General features: G+C 42.2%; 1 protein-coding gene across 1 annotated transcript in view; it reads left to right on the top strand.

Annotated features, from left to right (window-relative positions):
- Positions 1-25,471, top strand: part of LOC124606271 (rho GTPase-activating protein 6) — a 1,145,472-nt gene that overhangs the window by 1,017,234 nt on the left and 102,767 nt on the right. Inside the window, exon 7 of the mRNA XM_047138251.1 lies at positions 11,728-11,943. Coding sequence (XP_046994207.1) covers positions 11,728-11,943 — 216 coding nt within the window. The remainder of the gene's footprint in view (positions 1-11,727; positions 11,944-25,471) is intronic.

The raw sequence follows: 25,471 nt of genomic DNA, 5'->3' as shown, positions 1-25,471 counted from the left end.
CCGTCAACCAAGTGTTGTACAAAGATGTCCTTCATAGGCTCAGGAAAAGGGTGGATCGAGTTAAAACCAGACATTGCAGACAAGTGGATCCCGCATCATGATAACGCTCCGTGTCAAACAGCCACTACCATCATGGAATTTTTTACCACAAAAGGCATTCCTGTTATTTCACAGACCTCCTATTCACTTAACCCGAGATGTTGGGACTTTTTTCTTTTTCCGAAATTAAAAATGTCTTAAAATGACGTAATTTTGGGACCATGGACAACATTCAAAAGAAAGTGACCAACATGTTAAAGGCAACAACTACTCCAAAATGTATAGCTCTTGAAGGGAACTACTTTGAAGGTGACATGATATTTTTCATTTCACTCGCTATGGTGACCCTTAAAATAACTACATTGAAAGAAAACTGTAGTCACTCGTATACTGCTGTAGCTAAGAAAGTTTCGCATTTTAAGTATGTGACAAAATACTCTCTGTGTTGCGTGCTATCATTTCTCAGAAATTCATTTCGGTATCTGAAACAGCTTATGAGATATAAGGAATGTTATTAATATAGCACTTTCAGTGTGCCGTTTGCACACGCGACTGGAATTGAGTGCACTACATAAAATCCATTTTCTCGAGATCGGAGATACACACAGATCTCGTCTCAAGTTTAAAGAAAAATTCAATATGATATCTACGTTTCATATGCAGCACTGTATGACCTAATATCCATCAGACGAATATCATGGTGACTGGTACATTTCATTACAAACTATTCGAATTTCGCACAGTACCTTGCGTAATGCGACAATATCACAATAACTGTGACCATTAACGAAATGATAGGCAATTCACCTTGAATTTGACGAATGGTTATGTGATAAGCAAGAAGATCAAAAATTTCTTACCGAGCATCTTTATAGAACATTGCAGAACATCCAGCAACATCGACCACCACACTGTCTCAGGATACATAGCTAAATGTGGTGGCGAGTAGAATGAAGTGAATACCCCCTCACCAGTTTTCACTTCATTAGTTGCAGACCTCATTTTCTTCAAGCCATTCCCCCTCCGAATAAAGTTAAAACTACTTCTCAATATTGACGTTACAGTGTATAGGAGGAATTTACTCTGACTCTGAAATAATTGTGCAGACCATCTTGGCTCCTGCTTGTCCCTTTTTATGTCCTGTAACCCTCACATGCCATGGTACAAACAGAATGTCAACTCCTTTCCTCGATGATACACGGAAATAAGAGTGTCCTGGATGACTGGGTAATTTTTCCTCCTGAGTATATGAAATAAATTTATTTAAAAACTCTCAGGGAACTAGGAGAGATCAAAAATTTTATAGCTCCAGTACATCCCATTTGTTCCAGAATTATGTATATATCTTCACACTAGACACTGAATTTGTTCGGTAAGTGTTGCCCCTCTCCTTAAATTTATCTGTGTAAACTAGTATGAGATACTGGGCAATTTGAAGTACTCATTCTTTTTGCATTGTAATAACTGTAGAATCATACTACTGAAAATACAATATGCTAGTCGGCTGAACCACTGGATACTGACTGGTGTCTGGTTCACAGATAATGCCTCGAGGTCTTGCTTTGCACGGATTCTAAATGGCTTCGTTGCATATGGATGGTTTACAAAATCTACTTCCATGTTAGACTAGACAACCAGAAGGAATGCTGGTGATTGAGCATCACACAAGGACTTACATGTCTGTCACTCCATGAGGCTGCCTCTGGATAGCTAGTGAAGGCTCACAAACCTCAGCACAGACGCTGACGACATGACTTCTGCCCAGCCTAATTATCAAATAGTGAATACCACCACGGTCTTTAGACATATAGGTCTTGTTGATAAATACACTTGTCATCCATATTCGAGTCGATAAAATAAAAATGCTTTGCAGAATTTAAGAAGGGGTGTTCTATGTGAAAAAAGGAACTTCAGGGTGCCGGCCGAAGTGGCCGTGCGGTTAAAGGCGCTGCAGTCTAGAACCGCAAGACCGCTACGGTCGCAGGTTCGAATCCTGCCTGGGGCATGGATGTTTGTGATGTCCTTAGGTTAGTTGGGTTTAACTAGTTCTAAGTTCTAGGGGACTAATAACCTCAGCAGTTGAGTCCCATAGTGCTCAGAGCCATTTGAACCACTTTTTGAACTTCAGGGTGTTCAATGTCTCAGGTGCCTTGAATTTCAAATCCCTCATGTGTGGTAACCAAGACAGCTTACTGTCATAAAGAGGTCTAGAAACTTTACTGCATTATTACCTTAAGGTATTGTTCCGATGAATGGCCTGCAACTGCTACATAACTGTTGCACCATCATGGTGAGCTCTTCCAGTCTCTTGTAAGTTTCGTCTAAAATGGATATAAATCTCATCGTTGATTACTACTGACTAAGAATCATGTCTCCAACGCATTTTTCCCCGTAGCACCAGAGACTAATGAACCACTGTTAGTGGCAAACAAAATCGTTGAAATGGCTCTGAGCACTAAGCGACTTAACTTCTTAGGTCATCAGTCGCCTAGAACTTGGAACTAATTAAACCTAACTAACCTAAGGACATCACACACATCCATGCCCGAGGCAGGATTCGAACCTGCGACCGCAGCGGTCGCTCGGCTCCAGACTGCAGCGCCTAGAACCGCACGGCCACTCCGGCCGGCATGGAAAACATACCACAGGAATTTTCACTGAATACTGTTTATCGTTGGTGTGAAACAAGAGACATGAAGGCAGAATGGCTGCAATTTCTCTCTCACTCAGCATTCCGCTGATCAGCGCAGCCTATTAGGACCTTCTATCCAGGTGTTCATTAATTTACACAGTAAGCAGTGGCAAGGTTCATCTGTTGCAAAAATATGTTGCCTCACGTTGTCTAAATCACCGATAATTCACCAAAACAACAAAGCCCAGGCGAGATTCAACTCCTCAGTGTGACTAGCCTAGCTTCTCCAACCTCACCAGTCCACCACGCTCCGAGCTTGTTTTTCCCCATCAGTCTTCTCACTGGTTTGATGCGGCCCGCCACGAATTGCTCTCGTGTGTCAACCTCCTCATCTCAGAGTAGCACTTGCAATCTACGTCCCCAATTATTTGCTCGATGCTTTCCAGTCTCTGTTTTCCTCTACAGTTTTTACCCTCTTCAGCTCCCTCTAATACCGTGGAAGTTATTCTATGATGAGTTAACAGATGTCCTACCAACCGGTCCCTTCTTCTTATCAGTGTTTTCCCTATATTCCTTTGCTCGCCAGTTCTCCAGAGAACTTCCTCCTTATTTTCAACGTTCTTCTGTAGCACTACATCTCAAATGCTTCGATTCTCTTCTGTGCAGGTTTTCCCACGGTTCATGTTTCACTTCCGCACAATGCTTTGTTCGAAACGTACATTCTCAGAAATTTCTTCCTCAGATTAAAGCCTATATTTCATACTAGTAGATTTCTCTTGGCCAGGAGTGCCCTTTTTACCAATGCTAGTCTGTCTTTTATGTTCTCCTTGCTCCATCCGTCATGGGTTATTTTGCTGGCTAGGTAACAGTTTCCTTAACTTCATCTACTTCGTGGTCACCAATCCTGATGTTGATTTCCTCGCTGTTGTGAATTCCTCACTGTTCTCATTTCTGCTACTTCTCATTACTTTCGTCTTCCTTTGATTTACTGTTAATCCATGTTCTGTACTCTTTACACTGTTTATTCCATTAAGCAGATCCTGTAATACTTCTTCTCTTTCATTGAGGATAGCAATGTCATCAGTGAATCTTATCATTGATATCCTTTCATCTTGAATTTTAATTCCATTCTTGAACCCTCCTTTTATTTCCGTCATTGCTTCTTCGATGTACAGATTGAACAGTAGGGACGAAAGACTACATCTCTGTCTTCACACCCATTTTAATCCAAGTACTTCGTTCTTGGTCTCTCACTCTTATCGTTCCCTCTTGCCTCTTGTACGTATTGTACATTACCCATCTTTCCTAAAGCTTAACCCTATTTTTGTCAGAGCTTCGAACATATTGCACCATCTGACACTGTCGAACGTTTTTTCGGATCGACAAATGAACGTGCTTTTCTTTTTCTTCAGTCTTACTTCCATTACCAACCGCAACGTCAGAATTGCCTCTCTGGTGCGTTTATCTTTCCTAAAGCCAAACTGATCGTCCTCTAACAGATCCTCAACTTCTTTTCCATTCTTCTGTACATTATTTTTGTCAGCAACTTGGATAGGTGGAGGAGGAGATCAGTGTTTAACGTACCGTCGACAAGGAGGTCATTACAGACGGAGCACAAGCCTAGCTTAGGGAAAGATGGGGAAGGACATCGAACGTGCGCTTTCAAAGCGACCATCCCGGCATTTGTCTGAAGCGATTTCGGGAAATCATGGAAAACCTAAATCAGGTTGACCGGACACGGAACTGAACCGTCGTCCTCCCGAATGCAAATCCAGCTGCTAACCACTGCGCCACCTGACTCGGTCAGCTTGGATCCTTGAGCTGTAAAGCTGATTGTGCTATTATTCTCGCACTTGTCGGCTCTTGTAATTTTCCGAATTGTATAAATGATGTTTTTCGGAAAGTCAGATGGTATCGCCAGACGCATACATTCTACACAACAACGTGAATAGTCGTTCTGTTGCCATGTCCCCCGAAGATTTTAGAAATTCCGATTGAATGTTGTCTATCCCTTCTGTCTTAATCGATCTTAAGTTTTCCAAAGCTCTTAAACTCTGATTCTAATACTGAATCCCCCATCTCTTCTACGTCGACTGCTGCTTCTTCTTCTATCAAGCCATCGGGCAAGTCTCCCCCTTCAAAGAGGCCTTCAATGTATCCTTTCAACGTATCCGCTCTCTCCTCTGTATTTAACAATGGAATTCTCATTGCACTCTTGATGTTATCGCCCTTGCTTTTAATTTCGCCGAAGTTTGTTTAAACTTCTCTATACGTTGAGTCAAGTCTTAACAACAATCATCTCTTCACATTTCTTATGCAGCCATTTCACCTTAGCTTCCCTGGACTTCAAAATGGTTCAAATGGCTCTGAGCGCTATGGACTTAACTTCTGAGGTCATTAGTCCCCTAGAACTTAGAACTACTTAAACCTAACTAACCTACGGACATCACACACATCCATGCCCGAGGCAGGATTCGAACCTGCGACCGTAGCGGCCGCGCGGTTCCAGACTGTAGCGCCTAGAACCGCTCGGCCACTCCGGCCGGCTCCCTGGACTTCCTATTTATTTCATTCCTAAATGACTTGTAGAGTTACAGCTACAAAACAGGTAAGTGCTGTCATGTTCTTGGTACTGCAGATGCTTCCTTAACAAATACGCAATGAAAGGCCGTGCTAAACGAAGTCTTCATGTAATCAGTCAACATTAAATAGGAAACTCTGTGACATGATGTAACGTCAGTCTCACACAGCCTCTGGCCTGTGATTGGCAAACATCGATCACTGATCTCTTTGCACATTAACATTCTCTTGCGCAACGCGTTCAGATTAGGCGATGTTCACTGTGCATTCTTCAATCGTTTCTATACTACTGGTCATTAAAATTGCAACACCAGGAAGCGTAGCTAGAAACGATATTTTACTTATCGTGTATATGCAATAAAGTAGGAAGAATACACGATTAAGTTTTTGGAAGCTTTGGGGGATATCGTAGCTGCCACATCCGGCAGCAACAGCAGCTCTAACTCCGCTGGGCGTCGAGTCGAACATATCTTGAATGACACGTACATATAAGTCACTTCATGTTACTCTTTTCTACAGCTCATCAACTGCAATGGCTTATGTCTTGGGTATGTCAGGACAATACTGGCAATGTGCGGTCTTACGTTATCTTGTTGAAGATAACGTCACGGAGATCTCCAAGAAAAGGCACAGCATCCGTCCATAACACACATCAAAAATACTGTAGCTCTTGTCCAAGTTAACGGCTATGCTAACCTTACGTCATCGTGTTTTGTACTCAATATCACATCATACCTGCAAACCATGTGCTAGGCCTGTACGATGATAATGAATGTAATGTTCCAACATTAGTTTCCTCCAAGCCTCCACAAAAACGTGCTGTACCCAGAACCAGAACTCTCCTGAAAATAGGTCTTAATGCCACTCCTGTGTCCAGTGCTGTAGTCAGACACACCACTGTCGTCGCCTCTCTCTCTTCCACCATCTCAAGGGAAGCCGCGATACTGGTAGCCATACTGACCAGACCTCACTGATGCAGAAATCATCGTACTGTCTATGTAACTACTTGTCTTGCTCGGATCAAGCCGCTTTACTGACTCAAGTTACACGACATGGCTGTATGACCCTGCATGGCTGAACGAATATTACGTAGTCCTCTAGGGTGCTAGTGGAGTGAGGCCACTGAGGTTCTGCGTGGCACTGAGTATGACTCCCTTGGACCCATTGAATCCATATTCACATAAAAGTCAAGAGATCTTGACAAACACAAGCAGCAATATCGTGGAACTGTTGTCTCAAGATGCTGCTACTCGAATATCGACACATGACGGTTGACGTTTTCCCTTTTACGCAATGCATACACCATGGTCATCTTACAAGGAACCCAGATTCAGATGCGATTTATGAATGAAAACCCACTGCACAATCTTTCCTTACACACACCACATTATTCCCCAGTTTTTTAGCTACAAAACCACATTTTTCATCATAATCTCCATTCAGCGTGACGTCCTTATGCCACCTTACTGGTTGGGCCTGTATGCCCGCATGGTACCCCTCTACTGGTCGACGTCGGAGCCAACGTCTTGCTGCATCAACAACCACGCCATCATCCATGTACTGTTTCCTGTGGAGTACATCGTTCATTGAGTCAAAAAGTTGGAAGTCGGAAGGTCCGAGAACGGGACTGTAGGGTGGGTGAGGCAGAACACTCCAATGAAGTTTTGTGAACTCCACTCGTGTGCATAGATTTGTGTGAGACCTTGCATTGTCATGGAGAAGGAGAACTTCATCTGCATTTTTGTGATGAAAATGCTGCAGTCGTTTTTTCAATTTCCTAAAGGTAGCACAATACACTTCAGAGCTGAAAGTTGCACCATGTAGGATTACACCAAAGAGAATAACCCCTTCAGAGTCGCAGAAGACCAGCTCCATGACTTTACCAGTTGAGGGCGCAGCTTTGAATTTTTTCTTTGGAGAGAGATGGTGTTGCGCCACTCCATGGATTGCCGTTTTCTCTCCGGTTCGAAGTGAAGAATTTACTTTTCAACGCCTGTGACGATGTTTGAAAAAAAAAAATTGTTACGATCAGCTTCTAAAGATGCAAATAATTCCGCAAGGATGGTCCTTTGTTGCTCTTTGTAGTCTTTTGCTAGGCGGCGAGAAACCCAGTGGGTACCACCTTTGAGTATTCCAGCTGGTGGACGACAGTGTCAGCACTATCAACAGAGACGTCCAGTTGAGCAGCGAGGTGTTTGATTGTGATCTGTCAATCACCTAGAATAAGAGTGTCCACGTGTTCCAACATTGCAGGAGACACAGCTGTTTGACCGGTTTTTTTTCTTTATTGCTATTTTAATACCTTTACAATAAAGGTAGGCCGGCAGATGCCTATCTACGCCGCTCTTCGGCCACAGTGAACATAGTGAACACATACAGAAAGACAAGAAAACAAACAAACATGGTGGACAAAAACGGGAGACAGACATAGTAAAAATAAATGGAGCCGTTCACGGGCATACTGATTGGATAAAAAACGTTCATCAACAGGGAAGAACGAGTTTACACACGTGAACGGAGGAACACAAATGGAGAGACACTGAAGCACTGACGCGAAGACACACACGAGCACTGGCGACGACCTCTGGCGCACAAAGATGCACTGTTCACGCACAAAGCCGAAGACCTGCCAAAGGGAAGAGGTGCGGGTAGGAGGAAGAGGGGGAGGGGGAGGGTGTTGATGCCAGTGGGAGAGGAGAAGGGAGGGGAGAGGGTAGGGGGGGTTGTGAAAACCCAGATGGAGGGAAGGGAGGGAGGAAGAAAGGAGGGAGAGATAGGAAAGAGGGTGCCCTGGAGGAAAAACATAGGGGGAGGAAGGGGAGGATCGAAGTTGTTAGGAGGGGTAGATGGAGGGGATGAGGGCATCATCAGGAAGGTGGAGTTGGCACAAGCCACCTTGGGCAAGGGCATGGACTGTGGAGAGATGGAGAGCAGGTGGAACGTGGGAGTACAGGCGCGGCAGCGGATGGGGTGGGAAAGGATGGGAGAGACAAGCAGGTGAGGAGGATCAAGTTTGCGGGAGGTGTAAAGGACCCGTATCCGTTCGAGGAAAAGGAGGAGGTGTGGGAGTGTAATTAAGTCGTAGAGGATCCGCGTGGGGGAGGGGACGTGGATGCAATAGGCGAGGCGGAGCGCGTGGCGTTCCAGGATTTGAAGGGATTTGTAGAAGGTGGGAGGGGAGGCGATCCAGGTGGGATGGGCATAGCAGAGGATAGGGCGGATGAGGGATTTATAGGTGTGGAGGATGGTGGAGGGGTCCAGACCCCATGTGCAGCCACTGAGGCCGGATGGCACGTGAGAGTTTAGACAGGTTTGCACGACCGTGTTGCGACGATGACAGACATCTCGCCCAAAGACTCACCGTGCCAGGTCTCCACAGACATTCTGCAAACACCTATGAATATCTGCGATGCTCTGGCTCTCTGCCAAAATAAACTGAATGACAGCTCTCTGCTAGGAACGTAAGTTCGTTGTTGTTGTTGTTGTTGTTGTTGTCTTCAGTCCTGAGACTGGTTTGATGCATCTCTCCATGTTACTCTATCCTGTGCAAGGTTCTTCATCTCCCAGTACCTACTGCAGCGTACATCCTTCTGAATCTGCTTATTGTATTCATCTCTTGGTCTCCCACTACAATTTTTACCCTCCACGCTGCCCTCCAGTACTAAATTGGTGATCCCTTGATGCCTCAGAACATGTCCTACCAACCGATCCCTTCTTCTAGTCAAGTTGTGCCACAAACACCTCTTCTCCCCAATTCTATTCAATACCTCCGCATTAGTTATGTGATCTACCCATCTAATCTTCAGCATTCTTCTGTAGCACCCCATTTCGAAAGCTTCTATTCTCTTCTTGTCTAAACTATTTATCGTCCATGTTTCACTTCCATACATGGCTACACTCCATACAAATACTTTCAGAAACGACTTCCTGATACTTAAATCTATACTCGATGTTAACAAATTTCTCTTCTTCAGAAATGCTTTCCTTGTCATTGCCAGTCTACATTTTATACCCTCTCTACTTCGACCATCATCAGTTATTTTGCTCCCCAGATAGCAAAACTCCTTTACTACTTTAAGTGTCGCATTTCCTAATCTAATTCCCTCAGCATTCGACTACATTCCATTATCCTCGTTTTGCTTTTGTTGATGTTCATCTTATACCCTCCTTTCATGACACTGTCCATTCCGTTCAACTGCTCTTCCAAGTCCTTTGCTGTCTCTGACAGAATTACAATGTCATCGGCGAAGCTCAAAGTTTTTATTTCTTCTCCATGGATTTTAATACCTACTCCGAACTTTTCTTTTGTTTCCTTTACTGCTTGCTCCTCTTTAGGAACCACAAGTTTGTCTGGCCTCTCAACAGATACCCCTCCGTTGTGGTTGCACCTACGGTACAGCTATCTGTATCGTTGAGGCACGCAAGCCTCCCCACCAACGGCAAGGTCCATGGTTCATGGGGGGAGTGGGGGGGGGATGGTGGGGGGGGGGGGGGATGGGGGGGGGGGGAAGTTCGTTACAGACGCTGTTTTGAAAGCTAGGTATAGCGCCGCCACCTATCGGAACTTCACGAAACTATAGGTTCTGAAGCGGGAGTATTTCACGATGTCCACAACAAATTCCTCCGTTTTTCAACTGAAACTGGCCGAGAAAAAATGTGTTGTATTACTTATTGAACGCTCCTCGTATAAAATGTGTATGGCGACACCTGAACCTCCTCTGTTCAGTTGTACTGAAATGCTCATCATTCACATATCTACCCATGTACAGGGAGTCCCACTCGAAAGAGGCTCCACAAACATTTGCTTAAAGTACACTTAAAATCTTTACATAAAAAGCAGGAAAGAAAATGAGGTGAACACGTAACATCTTGTTCATAGGTGAATCACAAAAGGTGCTAGAAGCGACCACCGTCGACTTGTAAACACAGTTGATTGCAACACTGCAGATTCTCGAATGTTGCTGCCAGAGCCTCTGGCGTCACTGCCTGTATTTCACGGGTGATGTTCTCTAGTAAATCTTGGGAGTCGTGACGTTTGTTCCTGTAGATCTTGCCTTTTAGGCGGTTCCAGAGGAAGAAGTCAGCTGGCGCTAAATCATGTGACCTCGGGGGCCACAGTCCTTTCCAAATCACTCTCATGGGGTAAAATGATTCGACCTCTGCCATGGTCACTCGAGACTGTGGCATGTGGCGCCATCCTGTTGGTACCAGGCAAGGGTAAATTGTTCTTCGTCCAACTGGTTCATAAACTCCCGAAACATTTCGATGTAAACAGCACTTGTCACAGCAGACTCGAAAAAAATGGCCCAATGATTCGACGCTGCGATTTTGCACAGGACACGCCAATCTTTTGTGAATGCAGGGGTTGCTCGACCAGTGGACGTGGATCATCAATACACGACAAACGTGTATTATGAGAGCTTACATAGCCAGTGGAACCACGTCTCGTCACTGAAAGGTGTATACCGCAATATTCTCGGCCTCTGTGCATTAAATTGCTACCGAGCAAGGTGGCGCAGTGGCTAGCACACTGGACTCGCATTCGGGAGGACGACGGTTCAATCCCGCGTCCGGCCATCCTGATTTAGGTTTTCCGTGATTTCCCTAAATCACTGCAGGCAAATGTTGGGATGGTTCCTTTGAAAGGGCACGGCCAACTTCCTTCTCCGTCCTTCCCTAATCCGATGAGACTGATGACCTCGCTATTTGGTCTCTTCCCCCAAACCAACCAACCAACCATTAAATTGCTGAAACCGACAGCAAAATATAATGCATTTATATTTGTCATTGGCTTTCAGTTCCTGAACAACTGTAAACCTGTACGGATACATGCTGGCTTTCTTCACAGCTCCGCAAAATGTGCTCCGTGACAGTCCACATTCTGAGATAAACGTCGAACAGACTTTGCAGGAGAGACCAACAAAGCTTGGTTTCACGTCACTCACTTTTTCTTCCGATAATGGCGGCCATCTTCCGCCCTGAAGATCCAACACTATTCCACCGCCCTGCATCTTGTTCACTAACTTTTGTATGCAGAATTTAGGTGGTATATGCTAGTCACCAAACCGTTCAACAAACATTCGCTGACATGTATTAGTGGAACCTGTTATCCAATATTGTTTCATAAGAAACACGCGCTCTTCGACAGAATAGCGATACATTGTCACTGATCGTGAACTCTGCCCTTCAGCCACAGCGACGCACGGAAACACACTGTAGCGTCAAACAATGTTGCAGAGTGCAGTGTTGCCACGTGAAACGTCACAAATTACACGGTGGAGTTTCAGTGGAATTAGTACACATGTCCGTGGGGCCTCTTTCGAGTGGGATACCCTATAGTCCATGACACTTTACTTTGTACAGACTATCGTCTTGACAGTGTCACGATTTTAACAGCCACCAGTTTATCTGTGCGCTTCGCTGGTAAAGCTGCGGAGAGACGACAGTTGATCGCTGGCTTTGGTGTGTGCCCGCAGAGCGGCTCGTGCGAGAGCCTGCTGGTGGGCAGCGTGCCCGGGCTGCTGGACTCGCTGTCGTGCGGCTCGTCGGCGGACATCCTGACGGCGCCGCCGCCCGATGACGAACCGTGCATCCCCGGCGTCGTGGCCGCCTGCCTCAACCACCTCGAGACCTACGGCCTCAACACGCTCGGCATCTTCCGCGTCAGCACCTCCAAGAAGAGGGTTCGCCAGGTCAGTTACTTGTCGCCGCTTCTAACCGAACGAGATTCCCTTTGTTTGCAGCATACTATTACGAAAAGTAATTGTAAGTTGTAAGCATCGTGTTGAAAAAATCAAGCTGATCTTGATGATAGAGTCAGTCCTCCTCTACGTATTCTTCCTTCATCATAACATGTTTCTGCCCACGATTCATGACTCCTATTCTGTGCCAGTATACCAAGAGAATGGAAATAAAGTATTACAATTCCGGTGTATAAAAAGAAAGAAAAGCAAGTACTAGATAATTACTGGGGAAATACCCTGCTTGATACCACATTAGAACTGATTTTGGGGTGTAGGAAGTTCCCCAACGTTGGCAACCTTGAATGTTTCCAGAATGAGATTTTCACTCTGCAGCGGAGTGTGCGCTGGTATGAAACTTCCTGGCAGATTAAAACTGTGTGCCGGACTGGGACTCGAATTCGGGACCTACCAACTGAGCTACCCAAGCACGACTCACGCCCCGTTCTCACAGCTTTACTTCTGCCAGTACCTCGTCTCCTACCTTCCAAACTTTACAGAAGCTCTCCTGCGAACCTTGCAGAACTAACACTCCTGAAAGAAAGGATATTGCGGAGACATGGCTTAGCCACAGCCTGGGGGATGTTTCCGGAATGAGATTTTCACTCTGCAGCGGAGTGTGCGCTGGTATGAAACTTCCTGGCAGATTAAAACTGTGTGCCGGACTGGGACTCGAATTCGGGACCTACCAACTGAGCTACCCAAGCACGACTCACGCCCCGTTCTCACAGCTTTACTTCTGCCAGTACCTCGTCTCCTACCTTCCAAACTTTACAGAAGCTCTCCTGCGAACCTTGCAGAACTAACACTCCTGAAAGAAAGGACATTGCGGAGACATGGCTTAGCCACAGACTGGGGGATGTTTCCGGAATGAGATTTTCACTCTGCAGCGGAGTGTGCGCTGGTATGAAACTTCCTGGCAGATTAAAACTGTGTGCTGGACTGAGACTCGATCTCGGGACCTTTGCCTTTCGCGGGCAAGTGCTCTACCAACTGAGCTACCCAAGCACGACTCACGCCCCGTTCTCACAGCTTTACTTCTCCCAGTATCTCGTCTCCTACCTTCCAAACTTTACAGAAGCTCTCCTGCGAACCTTGCAGATCTAACACTCCTGAAAGAAAGGATATTGCAGAGATATGGCTTAGCCACAGTCTGGGGGATGTTTCCGGAATGAGATTTTCACTCTGCAGCGGAGTGTGCGCTGGTATGAAACTTCCTGACAGATTAAAACGGTGTGCCGGACCGAGACTCGAACTCGGGACCTTGAATGTTTTTAACATTCTGGAGACAACTACAGGCTCTGACATAACAGCACAAGTGCAATGACGAAAGCAGGTACTAGTGTCAACATTAGCAACCTCTGTTTATGTAAAGACATCAGCTTCTGGAACTGGCTCTTTAAGAGCTGAAGCGAAAGAAGCAGTGAATATGAGAAGCTGCATAGCCTTATAGATCTTTTTCGCCTCAGCTTCGTTGTTTTCAGCTCTTGTATCTCCTTTTCTTCAAGGTAGACGCTGCACTCCCTCTCCCAGACAGGGTGAGCCCCAGAGCAATTTACGCACTTAAGAAGGAGTTGAACAAACGACTCCTTCGTGGGCAGCTTTACCATATTTTCTACGTGTGCCTTCTCCCTTACGTGCTTCAATAGTCTGCCCAAAGTGCTGGCATTTAAAACAGCGCTTTGAGTTGGGGACATTTGGCCGCACGTTTCACGAAAGAAACCTGCCTTCTTATGCTCTGGAAGTTTCGTACTGGTGAAAGTGAGGATAAAGGAATCTGGTCTGACCAGATCGCCATCCACACTTTTCATTACATTCTGCACGTCAGCCATACCTTCTTGAGCCCACTCAGTTCCTCTTTGTGAATATCTACCAGATCCATGCATGATACAAGACCTTTGCTGTACCTCAATCTGTTATGTAGCTCCTTGTATACTACACATTCCTCAAGGCATTTAGCTTTCTGGAGTTACGCGATATGTTACAAACTAGGTGTTCCCATTTTGCAATCATTTCACAGATTTTAAAGTGCTAACAACGCCCTTTAAACTCTTTTCAGTACAAATACATTCCGACCAACAGCACACGTTCTGTTACTATAAACGGAAGTACTGTGAATAATTCGTGAGTCTGGATGGCTGGCTTCAGGAGCCCTCTTATGAGGTTAGGTTTTGATACCTACCAGTGGTACACCTATTCCCCTCGGAGTTGGTAAGTTTAAGTTCGAGGGGTCCATCTCAGTTACATGAGCAGCTAGGGAGACAAAGGTCCGCGGAGACAGAGCCCCACTTGCTTGGGTAAGCCATATAAAACCGAGCTGTGGCAAATTCCCCAGAGGCTGCGTACTAGCAACTGCTTATCAACTGTTCTGCGTCAACAGCCATGCATATCATTGGCGAACAGCACACCTTGCGTTCAGTGTTTTTTGTAGAGGGTTTTACCACCCTTGCGATCCAGTCAGTGAAGACACGATCCTCGTTCCCTGTGACACACAACGTTCCACCAGCGTACTGCACAGTGGTTGCTGAAGCAGACCCAGAGCATACAGTTACGGAGGAGTAGTGGCGCTCACCAGGACGACATGAGTTTGCCAAGCCCATGCCCAGCAAACGAATGCTAGCCTCCCTGAGATGCTTTAGCACAACCCAGGGAGCACATGTGTCTTACCGAATGCCATTGACGTGAAGAGCAAGATCCTTCTTTGCTCCTTTGTCTCGGGGTCATGGTGATACACCCATCTCTCGTCCATAGTGATCTGGCGGCTAGAAAAGTCATCTGGATTGACCTGACACGGCTGACAAATTACCACTGCTGCCTCAGTTCAACAGGCTTCTTGAATGAGAGCGAACAATCACGAAACCCAGTGGTAGATGACCTTTATCACGTTCAGAATATCGTGCAAGATGTTGAAAACTGATTTGTGACTGATTTTCGTTTTTTCTATTATCGTGTCGCTGGTGCCATGTCAGTCTTTTCCGGAGGGGAAGGGGGAGGGGCTAGACTCTAAAATTGTTAGCATATCCAGAGAACTGATAGTTATCCACTCAATATTTGTTATAGTCAGATTACCTTGATACTAGAAAGGTAAGTGAAACCTTCAAGTTAAACCTTTTTGTATTAGTAAAGTGATTATAGATATGATACATTTTTGAAGTTGATGATCTAAAGTTATATCCTTTTACAATTAAATCTGACATATATCCAGTAAAATGATCAAAAAGTTAGGAAATAAAGCAGTAACATATTTATAAAAGATACAATTACTCGTAAACCTACGATGTTAAATTGATGCTGAACGCATAAAATATGAAGCAGTCAAAAATCAGGAATGAGAATACTGTTGGTTATAAACAAAAAAATCTGTCATGAAGAGCCTTTGACCAATCTCCCTCGAAAGTGAACATGAAGAGCAAAAGTTTTAAAAATACTTACACATTGTTATCTTAAACACTGCTTACAAAAATTGCATCTATTCATAATCACAGAAACGTAGTTTCAATCATATCAAATGAAAGCTTACAAATTACTGTGCAAAATGGTAAAATAATTAATTACTTTCTTAACAAGAGCTGATGAAAAAAGAATAACCTTGAACAATCATGTGTGATACAAAACTCCACAAAATGTAATATTACATCGCATATGTGTTAAATCAGTTCTTGTTTGAAAGCGCATAACGATCACTGAGGCCGTTACTCGAATTTGTCAGTGACCAATCTAGTAAAATCAGGTATTTCAATCACTTTTCTTCTGTAAATACTTAGTATGTACAGTACACACAACCTGTTTTCATTCGTCGTAGAACACAGCCACAATTTTACTCTTCATAGAGTACTGACGGATATTTAAATCGTGCATGTACTTGCAGGCAAAGCAAGAGCAACTAATAAAGCACTTTTCAATGCAGGAAAAAATTTGTATGTTTGTCAGTAATATCAGTGATAGATTTGTTGGTATTTGTGCTGTCGTTGACCAAAAGTCATACCACGATATTGCTTCAGGTAAGAAGTTATCAATATTATAATATTTTTGAGACGTTCTGGCTCAAGAATTACTTATATAAGTTTGCCGAGCTGTAAATATCGAGTAGAAAAGTCACAGCATACTAAATTCCTTGTGACTAGTTTCGATAAGATAAACGCTGATATCCATTCAGTACGCGTCCAGTAGTTAGATACTCGAACATGTAGAAAATTACAGAGTAAATCTAATCTCTACTACTATTTGAGAAAACCTTAAAACACAACTTACAGTTCTTGTAGCTTCCTACATAGCCTTCGTCACCAAAACCAAATCGAGGGTATTGGACTATGCGTGTCAGAAGGGGAAGTTTTTACAAAAGAGACTGGACTATTGGAAAACTCTCCAGAGAATGTATAAGTGACTGTTCTGAAGCCTTCCCAAGATAGAGCTATACATCCGTCCCTCACAAAGTTCGAATAACTTAGAAATCTATTCAGCTAACGACTTGTGGCCTGAACAAAATGAATGATCGTTATCTCCGGCCTTAGCCTACGGAAGTTCAAGGGGCTTGCCTTCTTTTGAGTCTGAATGTCTGGAGCTGGCAGAAGTGTTTCCTTGTTGTTAAGTAATTATAATACCAGGTACACTAAACTAACTCGTCAAGTTTTCTTACGCAGGCTTCATTAAATGGTCTAATGTACTCTTGGATGTCTTCTCGTGATGAAGACGTCAAAGCTGCTGTGGAGGCGATTGTTAAGGCTTAGCGCAGTGCATACGGTACCGCTCGTACCGTTCTGTGGGACCAAAAATGCTCGACGAAGCACTGCGTTTAGTTATTACTGATTACGTTGAAGACTGCGATGGGGAACCCAGTTTCTCTACGGTTGGGATATGCCTCATAGTTAACTTGACAACAATACTTTGAAGAAGCCAATAAAGGAAGTCGGCACAGCACAGAAAAAAAGCCGTTTCCGTCTACGTTTCACACACGATTCAACCTCGTGCTCATTGCTATGGAAGGGAGAACGACTCACAAACGAATGAGACTCAGCTCCATAATGGAGTGTCGGGTGTTACACCTTCTAAAGCGATGATGGTAACTTCGGTTGTGTTATCTGACTGCGATCAGCCACATAATGCTACAATCAACTAAACGATAGATTTTTCGGAATAACGGAAATCACTTATAGAAATGTATGAGAATTCTGTAATGAATAAAACTCTGTATTCCAGAATCCAAGGGGGGAGGGGTAAGGAGCAAATTTCCCCCCTTACTACTCCCCCAAAATCGCGTACTTTTCACGGAAAAACTGTGTGACGGGCTCATAACAGTCAGACGCATGAACGAGGGCGGTTCCCGCAGTTCGAGACACAAACGCAGATTGCATTGTTGCTGGTTTTGATGAAAACGTCTATCCTTGCAAATTACGTTGCTCGATTGCTTGTGCAGAATTTGTGGTGTTAACACTACCATCAGATGTGACAATTCGCAACAAATGGAGTAAAAATTCACTAAATAATTCGCTACTATCACATTCAATGCTCTCATTGGCTACGACGTTCACAGCTGAGTGCTAAGGACACCACTGAACGCCCATTGGTTGTCGGAGAGTACGTGATGTAGAATCACAGAACAAGCCTAAACTCGACCACCTTCGTTCGTGACCCTTAACTATAGACGACCGCAAAGGTAGCAGGAGTCCGAGGGCAAGGATGTGGCCAAAGGCGGGAATGGGGGAGGGGGGAGGGTGGACCAGGGGGTCACAACCCCCCGTATCACCTAAATAAAATTACACACGACGTAGTTGCCGTCTAGTGAAATACAAAAATATTTTGATTTTCAATCATACGACGAAAAAGGGATGTACACTGTCGATAGTAAACAAGGCCTCGATATATTTCAGTTATCGATAGCACTGACAGTTATCTCCCATCCATACTTTAGCCCATGGAGGCTTATTCTACCTCCATACTTTAGCCAATGTAACGATAACACCTACCACCTTAAACAGCAGTCGATGCTAATGTTATATCTCTGCGAGGAATTTTTGAGAAGTTCTGACTGTGAGATAACCTAATGGAAACAGAACAATCAACTTGGGATTCGTTTCCGAAACACTCCAGCAGAGTACAACAAACAGTAAACAGGTGAGTCAGGAACAGACGTTCTCCCAGCACAAAAGCAAGTTGTAACATTACATATTAATATCGGTCATCAGCCTAATTAGGCATTCTCATATCAAGCAATATATCGAAGCAGAAGACTGTGCTAATGCTAACCTAATCTTCCTTGACACACAAAATAAACTCTTTCTTTATACCAAATCACACTACAACACAGTAACCTAACCTTGCAGATAGATGTACTACTTAACTGAAAATCAGGCAAACAAATAGCCAATGACATATCGCTCTCAACAACACATACCTTAAATTAACTAGATGCAACAGTTTATGGAACCAATCACCAACACACATGAAAATAGTAGCAGTACTGAACAGGGAAGAGCATGAAATGATTCTGATTTAAATCAGGGAGTCTGTTAATGATCATACTCTACAACATCATTGCTTCGTACAGGATCCCTATGCCTGTGCATTAACCAACTAGCATTAAAATAGCTAACACAGTAAATATTTCTTTCTTAAACTCGGTTTGAAGCAATTAAACAGAATGCAAATCTAACTACACTGGCTCTGAAGGAGCCTTCGCTTTACTTTATTAACTAACTAGCCTAGTACATGAGGCCTATAAACTATCATTATTTGAAGAACCTTGCTCATTAACAAAACTACAAAAGTATGTGTTTAAAAGGGTAAGTATCCTCATCAATAATTATTAATTAGGTAAAGCACAACAAACTGTAACTCTTTAAATAACAAATGTGCTTTGATAAGCAATCTTTTAACCTATTCAACATATATTTGGCTGTGCAAATGCTAACACAACATTAAATTTAGGTTCAAAAACTTTCTCATGAAATGAACACTTATGAACTTTGTAATTTTGATCCAAGTGCATGAATTCAGCAACTAATAATCTTCTTCATTACAGATTAATTTTACTACTTTTGGGCAACTCTTCAAGTAAGGCAAATTGTTTAAGAAAATATAAGTAGATTGGACTATAAATGCACTGGAAGTAGAGTATTTCTCAAACTATAAAACTGAACTTTAAACACTACATCTCCACACATTAGACAGGAGTCATAACTGCTGAATAAGTCTCTTCATAATAAATTAGAACTCTGGGAATTAAATTCACTAGGATGGGATTCCTGTCAAAGTTTGTGATTGGGGATAATCACGGGTGCATGATAGAGTCTTTAGTTCGCAAAGATTAATATTAAAATCAAACAAACTTCACAAATACCTGGCCCATTCACAGAGTGCCAATTATGAACAATTTAGTGGAAGGCTGGTGGTACTGGTGGCGGGATTTGCAGTGGCTGTTAGCATAGTGGCAATGGAATCATGGAAGTGCTATTGGCCTCGCCCTGTTACAGATCTTCTTGGCGTCAGAATTATACTTTTCTAGGGCCATGATAGTAGAATCACCATTATGCAGCATCCGAGGCCCATAAATACCGCTCTTAAGCTCTGCTGGCCTGAAACCGCCAAGAATATGAGCCAAAATGATCTGCTACTGCTAGCGAGATGTTAACCACAGCACTGCTCAGACCAGAATCCTTACCCATCACAAGGACGAGTTAACACTTGCACGCCAACAACACTTTTTCCACTCCACCAGGCTACTTCTGTAGCTGTGGGGCTTCCCCACTTATTTTACATTCAACTTTATGTTCCCTAACTACAGACCAACTTATTTACAGTACATTATATAAGAAATATTCCAGTAGCTATTTAAATTCACAAGCACCATTTAAACAACATTATTCAAAAGTTTGTATAGCTGAAATATATATACGTAGTAAAAGAATTTCCATGATACTGTACATAAGCAGCACTACAAATTGACATAGAAATACCGATACAGATACAAAATAGGTGTTACACCAAGACCATCTACTGCACATTGCGCTCAGTTGCTGTTTTGTTAATCATTTCAGTTCTTACTAGCAGTTGAATTTAGTGTACTTCCTGCTGCTTAATGCTTTTTTTCTGTATGCTGTTGTAATGGTTTTTAATTACAGATAATTTTGTAACAAGAAAGAAGAGGAAAACCAATTTTGTTCTTTCACTAGCGTTACGGTAAGTTAAAAGTATATACGCGCAATTATAAAAACCTAATTAGCTGTCTATAGCAATTTAATGTTAGCACTGGAGTCGTTATTTGGAGAGTAGCAGAACTTTGGGGTTCCAATATTTCAGTATTTCATAGAACAACAGAGAGGTAAACATAACTACAAATGACATTAAATTAAAATCAATGCTTAGAAATACACTTGGATTTATCTGTATCGCCTAAAAATCGCGTTGATCAACAAAAATATCGGCCAAACGGCGATGATTTCATTTCTGTAAAAAATTTGCTCAAAATTCCAAAATTAGTAGCCTAAATGGCAAAATACCACACAATGTGGTCACCTGGATGGTACTCAGTTACGAAGACCAGTTCCGATACTGAATGATAGGGAGGGTTTATGGAGAGTAGAGGCGGCATGTGATAAAAGCAATTTCTATAATTCGTTCATTTCACAAGATTTTTTCAGCGGCATACCTCAATTCGTCCGAGTGACTGCGCCTTGCGTCCCCATGTCCCCATCAGCTACCCCCCCCCCCTCCCCACCTAATGCATTCATAATCTATTTACGCTCTTGTAGCACTGTAATAACTGAAGCGTTTTCAGATGTTCTGATTATTTTCAGACTGTAATGTTTTTAAGTTGTATAAAGAATAATTTTCTCGTGACTTTTGTAACAGTGCTTTCCTTGAGTTGGAAAATATTTATTTTATTTCTAGGGCAGGTGGTATTTAACTAGCGATATTTACTTTAGAAGGCAGCTAGCAATTGATATTCTACCACAGTCATTCTATCGTGAAATGTCTTATTCGTAATATGCACCTGATAATGAGTCCAGCCAACACAATACTAAGGTATTGTAAATAAACGTCATATAAGAGATAACGTATATTGTACATCTCTGAGGAGCTCATTAGCTTCTAAGACTATATAACCATATTATCATGGATAAACGTAAACTCATTTGTGCCATTGCATACATTACAAGTCTAGTTGAAATCAATGTGTGAATTAATGTTAACACCCAAAAACTGTAACTCATTGTATTTCTGTAGTCTGATTTGTTTTGTAAATAGATTTTGTTGCCATAGTTTCAAGTCGACTGTTAAAATACTAAGTGAAAAAGAAGTTCTTGATCACATAAGGAAATTGAAGATTTTTAATGAAATGAAAGATACTTAATTTGATATTGAATTAAGAAAGTTCGGATGCTTTGATGTACTGAAAGAATTCTTACATGGTTTCACACAAGCTGGAAATTCGAATATAATATTTAATAGGAGACAGATAGCTGTTGTCAAAAAAGGTTCGAACCCTGTAACATTATAAGATATTCAATCCAAAGTTAAGATTCTTCTGCTCTTTGATAGTGGACCTTATGTTAGAAGACTGAGCGGTGTTTTATGAGCAGAGAGGCAACACACTGTGCCGAGGGTCTTAATTCGTTTAGCAATAAAGTGAGGTTATTACGTTGCCAAATAAAGAAATATTTAGTGTATGTCTGGGTATTTCTTACATATATACTGTTGAGAATATATGAAATATTTATTATTTATTTAGGAAAAGTTTTTCTTGTTTAATTTTAAAGACCAAATACTATTTGTACGAAGGCCTCCCGAAACAAGTTATGTACTATACATAAAATTAAAAAATTGTTTGCAGAATAAATAAGAACATAAACCTTTCTAAGGCCCTCTTTAACAAATCAGACGTCCTTGTGGAGGGGGGGCGGGGAGTGGAGAGTGGGGCAAGAGGGACAGTTGCCTTCACCTGCAATCAGGGTACATCTTTTTTACCCTGCAATATTTAACATTTCTGAGCACAATAGAAAATATTGCCTGGGGAAATTATACCAATTCCTTGTTATGGTTACGATTCTGGCGCTGATATGCAGTGAAGCCGGATGGAAACTTTTGCAGAACCGTGCCCAAATAATGTCTTCGATCTTCCCTGTCACTCCCTCGTTCGGCTCTCACCGAGCTGCAGAAAGGAGTCCGTACAATACCCTGGCGCACGGATTATGTCACCGATTTCGCGTGAGGGCATCATTACTTCCTTGCAAGAGCTTCCATTTTCAAGGAGATGTGAAACTCTATGACATGAAATTTTGAAGAAAAGACATCCAACACTGAAACACATGGATTCTAAAGTTCATGATATGAGAAGCACAAAGTTATGTGCTAGCCCCACAAAAGTCAAATTATTCTGCTGGCCATATTTTCTCTTAAGCACAAGAAAAGTTGTATAGTCCACTGAAGATTTCGACGATCTTAAGAATCTGCCTTAGAGATTTAGCATGGCATGCTTCTTCTAAAGATCATATAAGCAGTTTTATTTCATATAAAGAACTATCCAAACAACTCTTTAGTGTTTCAGAGATATTTTGAACATCACAAACGGTTGAAAATCAAACACAACAATGAAGTGAAAGGTAACAGAGACATCATAAAAATTCTAAGTGACTTCACACGTCTTTTTTGTAACGTTCGGATGTCATGGTGAGGCAGAGTATTACATGAATCCCGAAATTTTCAGAGCCAATATTAAACTTGTGCTAAACAGAAACGAATTTGAAGGCGTAGTGTACGAAAATGGACAATTTATGGGGATTTTCAGAAGCTATACAGAACGAACTGATTGGATGTATAAATGAGAAGATCTGTGAATGCATATATTCAGGTGTGGATAGAATCTCATTTTATACCCGCAGTGTAAACGGAGCAACAGCCCTTTCAGACAAGCCACAATGCTCTATTGTTACGGGACTAGTGCACTCCTACGGCGATATTCAAAAACATTTTCTTGGTTTTCACGATGTTAGCGAAGCTATAACTGTTGCTGCTTTATTCCTGTGCTGAGCGGCGTGTTTTGGAATTATGATATGAGGAACAAACTGGTGGCCCAAACTTGTAATGATGCTTCCATTCTAGTGGGAGAATTAAATAGCTTGCAAGCTCTTTTTCTCACTGTTTCGCACATCGTTTCAATTTAATTTTGCAGCAGAGCTGTCCTTGTGTAAAACTAATAACGATTTTGTCAGCCGGTGTGGCCGTCTAGGCGCTTCAGTCTGGAACCGCGTGACCGCTACGGTCGCAGGTTCGAATCCTGCCTCGGGCATGGATGTGTGTGATTTCCTTAGGTTAGTTAGGTTTAAGTAGTTCTAAGTTCTAGGAGACTGATGACCACAGATGTTAAGTCCCATAGTGCTCAGAGCCATTTTAATAACGATTTTTTTTTCCTACGCGCTTCAGGATATTTCTGTTCTCTTCCAAAGGTCTTCCAAACGTACTGAAATTCTCGACTGTGTCGTTGGTAAACACATTCCTTCGAACTATGAAACAAAATGGAACCGTAACGCCAGAAACATCTCCCATTTACGAAAACTGCACTGGAGTAATTGAGGTTTTAAATGAAATAATTGACATCCCAGACTCTTGGTTCAACGACTACAAGAGAAGACTGTGGTTTCAAAAATAACTCCTAGACTTTGACTTTGGTTTTCTTCTCTCTGTTTTTCAAAGCATATTTTAAAGACTGGACTGCTTTTCCATATTCTTCAAGAAAAGCAATGATGCATAGTTTTTCAACTATAGGTAGGCCTCAGAATACATAGCTTACATGAAAATCTTAAGAAATCAACACAAGTTGGGAGAATTTTTAAATTTCACGATGCGGTCGAGTAATTCAGAAGTTGAAGCTTCCATGAATAGAATTGAAATGATGGTGAGTACATTGGCAATCCATTGATTTCAAAATACAAACAGGTGTAGTTCAAGGTAGTGGATAATATCCTAAGACAACTGGAAACGAGATTTTCACATTGTGATAAACTTCTTTTCCTCAAAATAGGCGATATTACTCAGTTCACCTATTACCATCTGTAGATGGTGTGTGGAATCATTATTACAAACGTATGATGCCTCCTTCAGTCGCTCGCAATTGCACATAGAACTCGGGAATGTATTTTCTTCCTGTATAAAGAAACATTTCATTCTGCCAGTTTGGGAGATGTCAAAAGAATTATTGAGAATGAAATGGACCAAATTCTTCCAGAAGCCCTCAAACTAATTGCTACCATTCCAGCAATAAGTATGTCAGGTAAAAGGAGCCAGTTCGTTTGTAAATAAGTGAATGTCATTATTATTATTATTATTATTTTCGATTATTCCCATTTAAGAGAGCGTTTGAACTTGAATTCCTTTATGATGATTGTTTATGACTTCTCTGAGCCCAAATTTTCTTCATGTGTTCACTGTGTTGTTTCTTTCGCTCCGCTGTCCATTTGCATCCTGGTCTCTTATGTGTTGTGGTGTCAAATTTATGTTTTATGATGATGTTCCTGAATTCAGTTCTATTTTCTGCATCGTTTACTTTTATGTGTGCTTGTCTGAGGTCGTCTTCAACTTCTTTTATCCATTTTGTTTTCCCCCTGCCTGAGTTGATGACTTTAAGAATTCGCTTTGAAATTCTGTTTTCTTTCATCCTGTGGATATGTCCATAGAACTGCATTCTTCTTTTCCTTATTGTATCTGTAATCTTGTCCGTGTATTTGTATAATTCTGATATTGGTCTCTTCATCCAGATTCCTTGCTCTTGTATCGGGCCAAAAATTTTCCTGAGAACTTTCCTTTCTTGTTTCTCTATTTCTTTGATTTTAGTTTTCCCACCTATTTGTGTTGTTTCAGATGCATACAGTGCCTCCGGAAGTACGACAGTGTTGTAGTGCCTCAATTTTGCGTTAATGGATATGGACTTTTTGTTATAATAGTTCCACATGAGTTAATATGCTTTCTGTAGTTTTTTTATTCTTTCCTCATTGGCCTTTAGGCTGATCCCTGATGGCTGGATGATTTCTCCCAGGTACTTAAAATGTGGTACTTGTACGATTTTCCCATGGGTTGTCACAATAGGCAATTTGTCTTGTGGCACTCTTTCTATGTACTGGGTTTTCTCATATGAGATTTGCAAGCCAGTTCTTTGTGCAATTTCGTGTAACTTCTCTATGGTGTTAGTGGCTTTTTTTCTATTATTTGTGAGGATTGCAAGGTCATCCGCAAAAGCTAAACACTTCAAATTGAATTTATTATCTTTTCTAATGCCAATTTGGATTCCTTTGACTTCTTTTTCCCATGTCTTGATAATTTTTTCAAGAATGATATTAAGGAGTAATGGTGAAAGTCCGTCACCCTGTCGCACTCCAGTTTGGATTTCAAATGGTTCCGAGATATCCCCCATAAATTTAACCTTGGAGACTGTGTCAGTTAATGTTTCCCGAATGATTGCTCTTGTCTTTCTGTCAATGCTGAATTCTTC

This window comes from Schistocerca americana, chromosome 3 (assembly GCF_021461395.2).
Source record: "Schistocerca americana isolate TAMUIC-IGC-003095 chromosome 3, iqSchAmer2.1, whole genome shotgun sequence".
In the NCBI taxonomy this organism is placed as follows: domain Eukaryota; kingdom Metazoa; phylum Arthropoda; class Insecta; order Orthoptera; family Acrididae; genus Schistocerca; species Schistocerca americana.
This window is presented reverse-complemented; position numbering and strand designations above follow the sequence as displayed.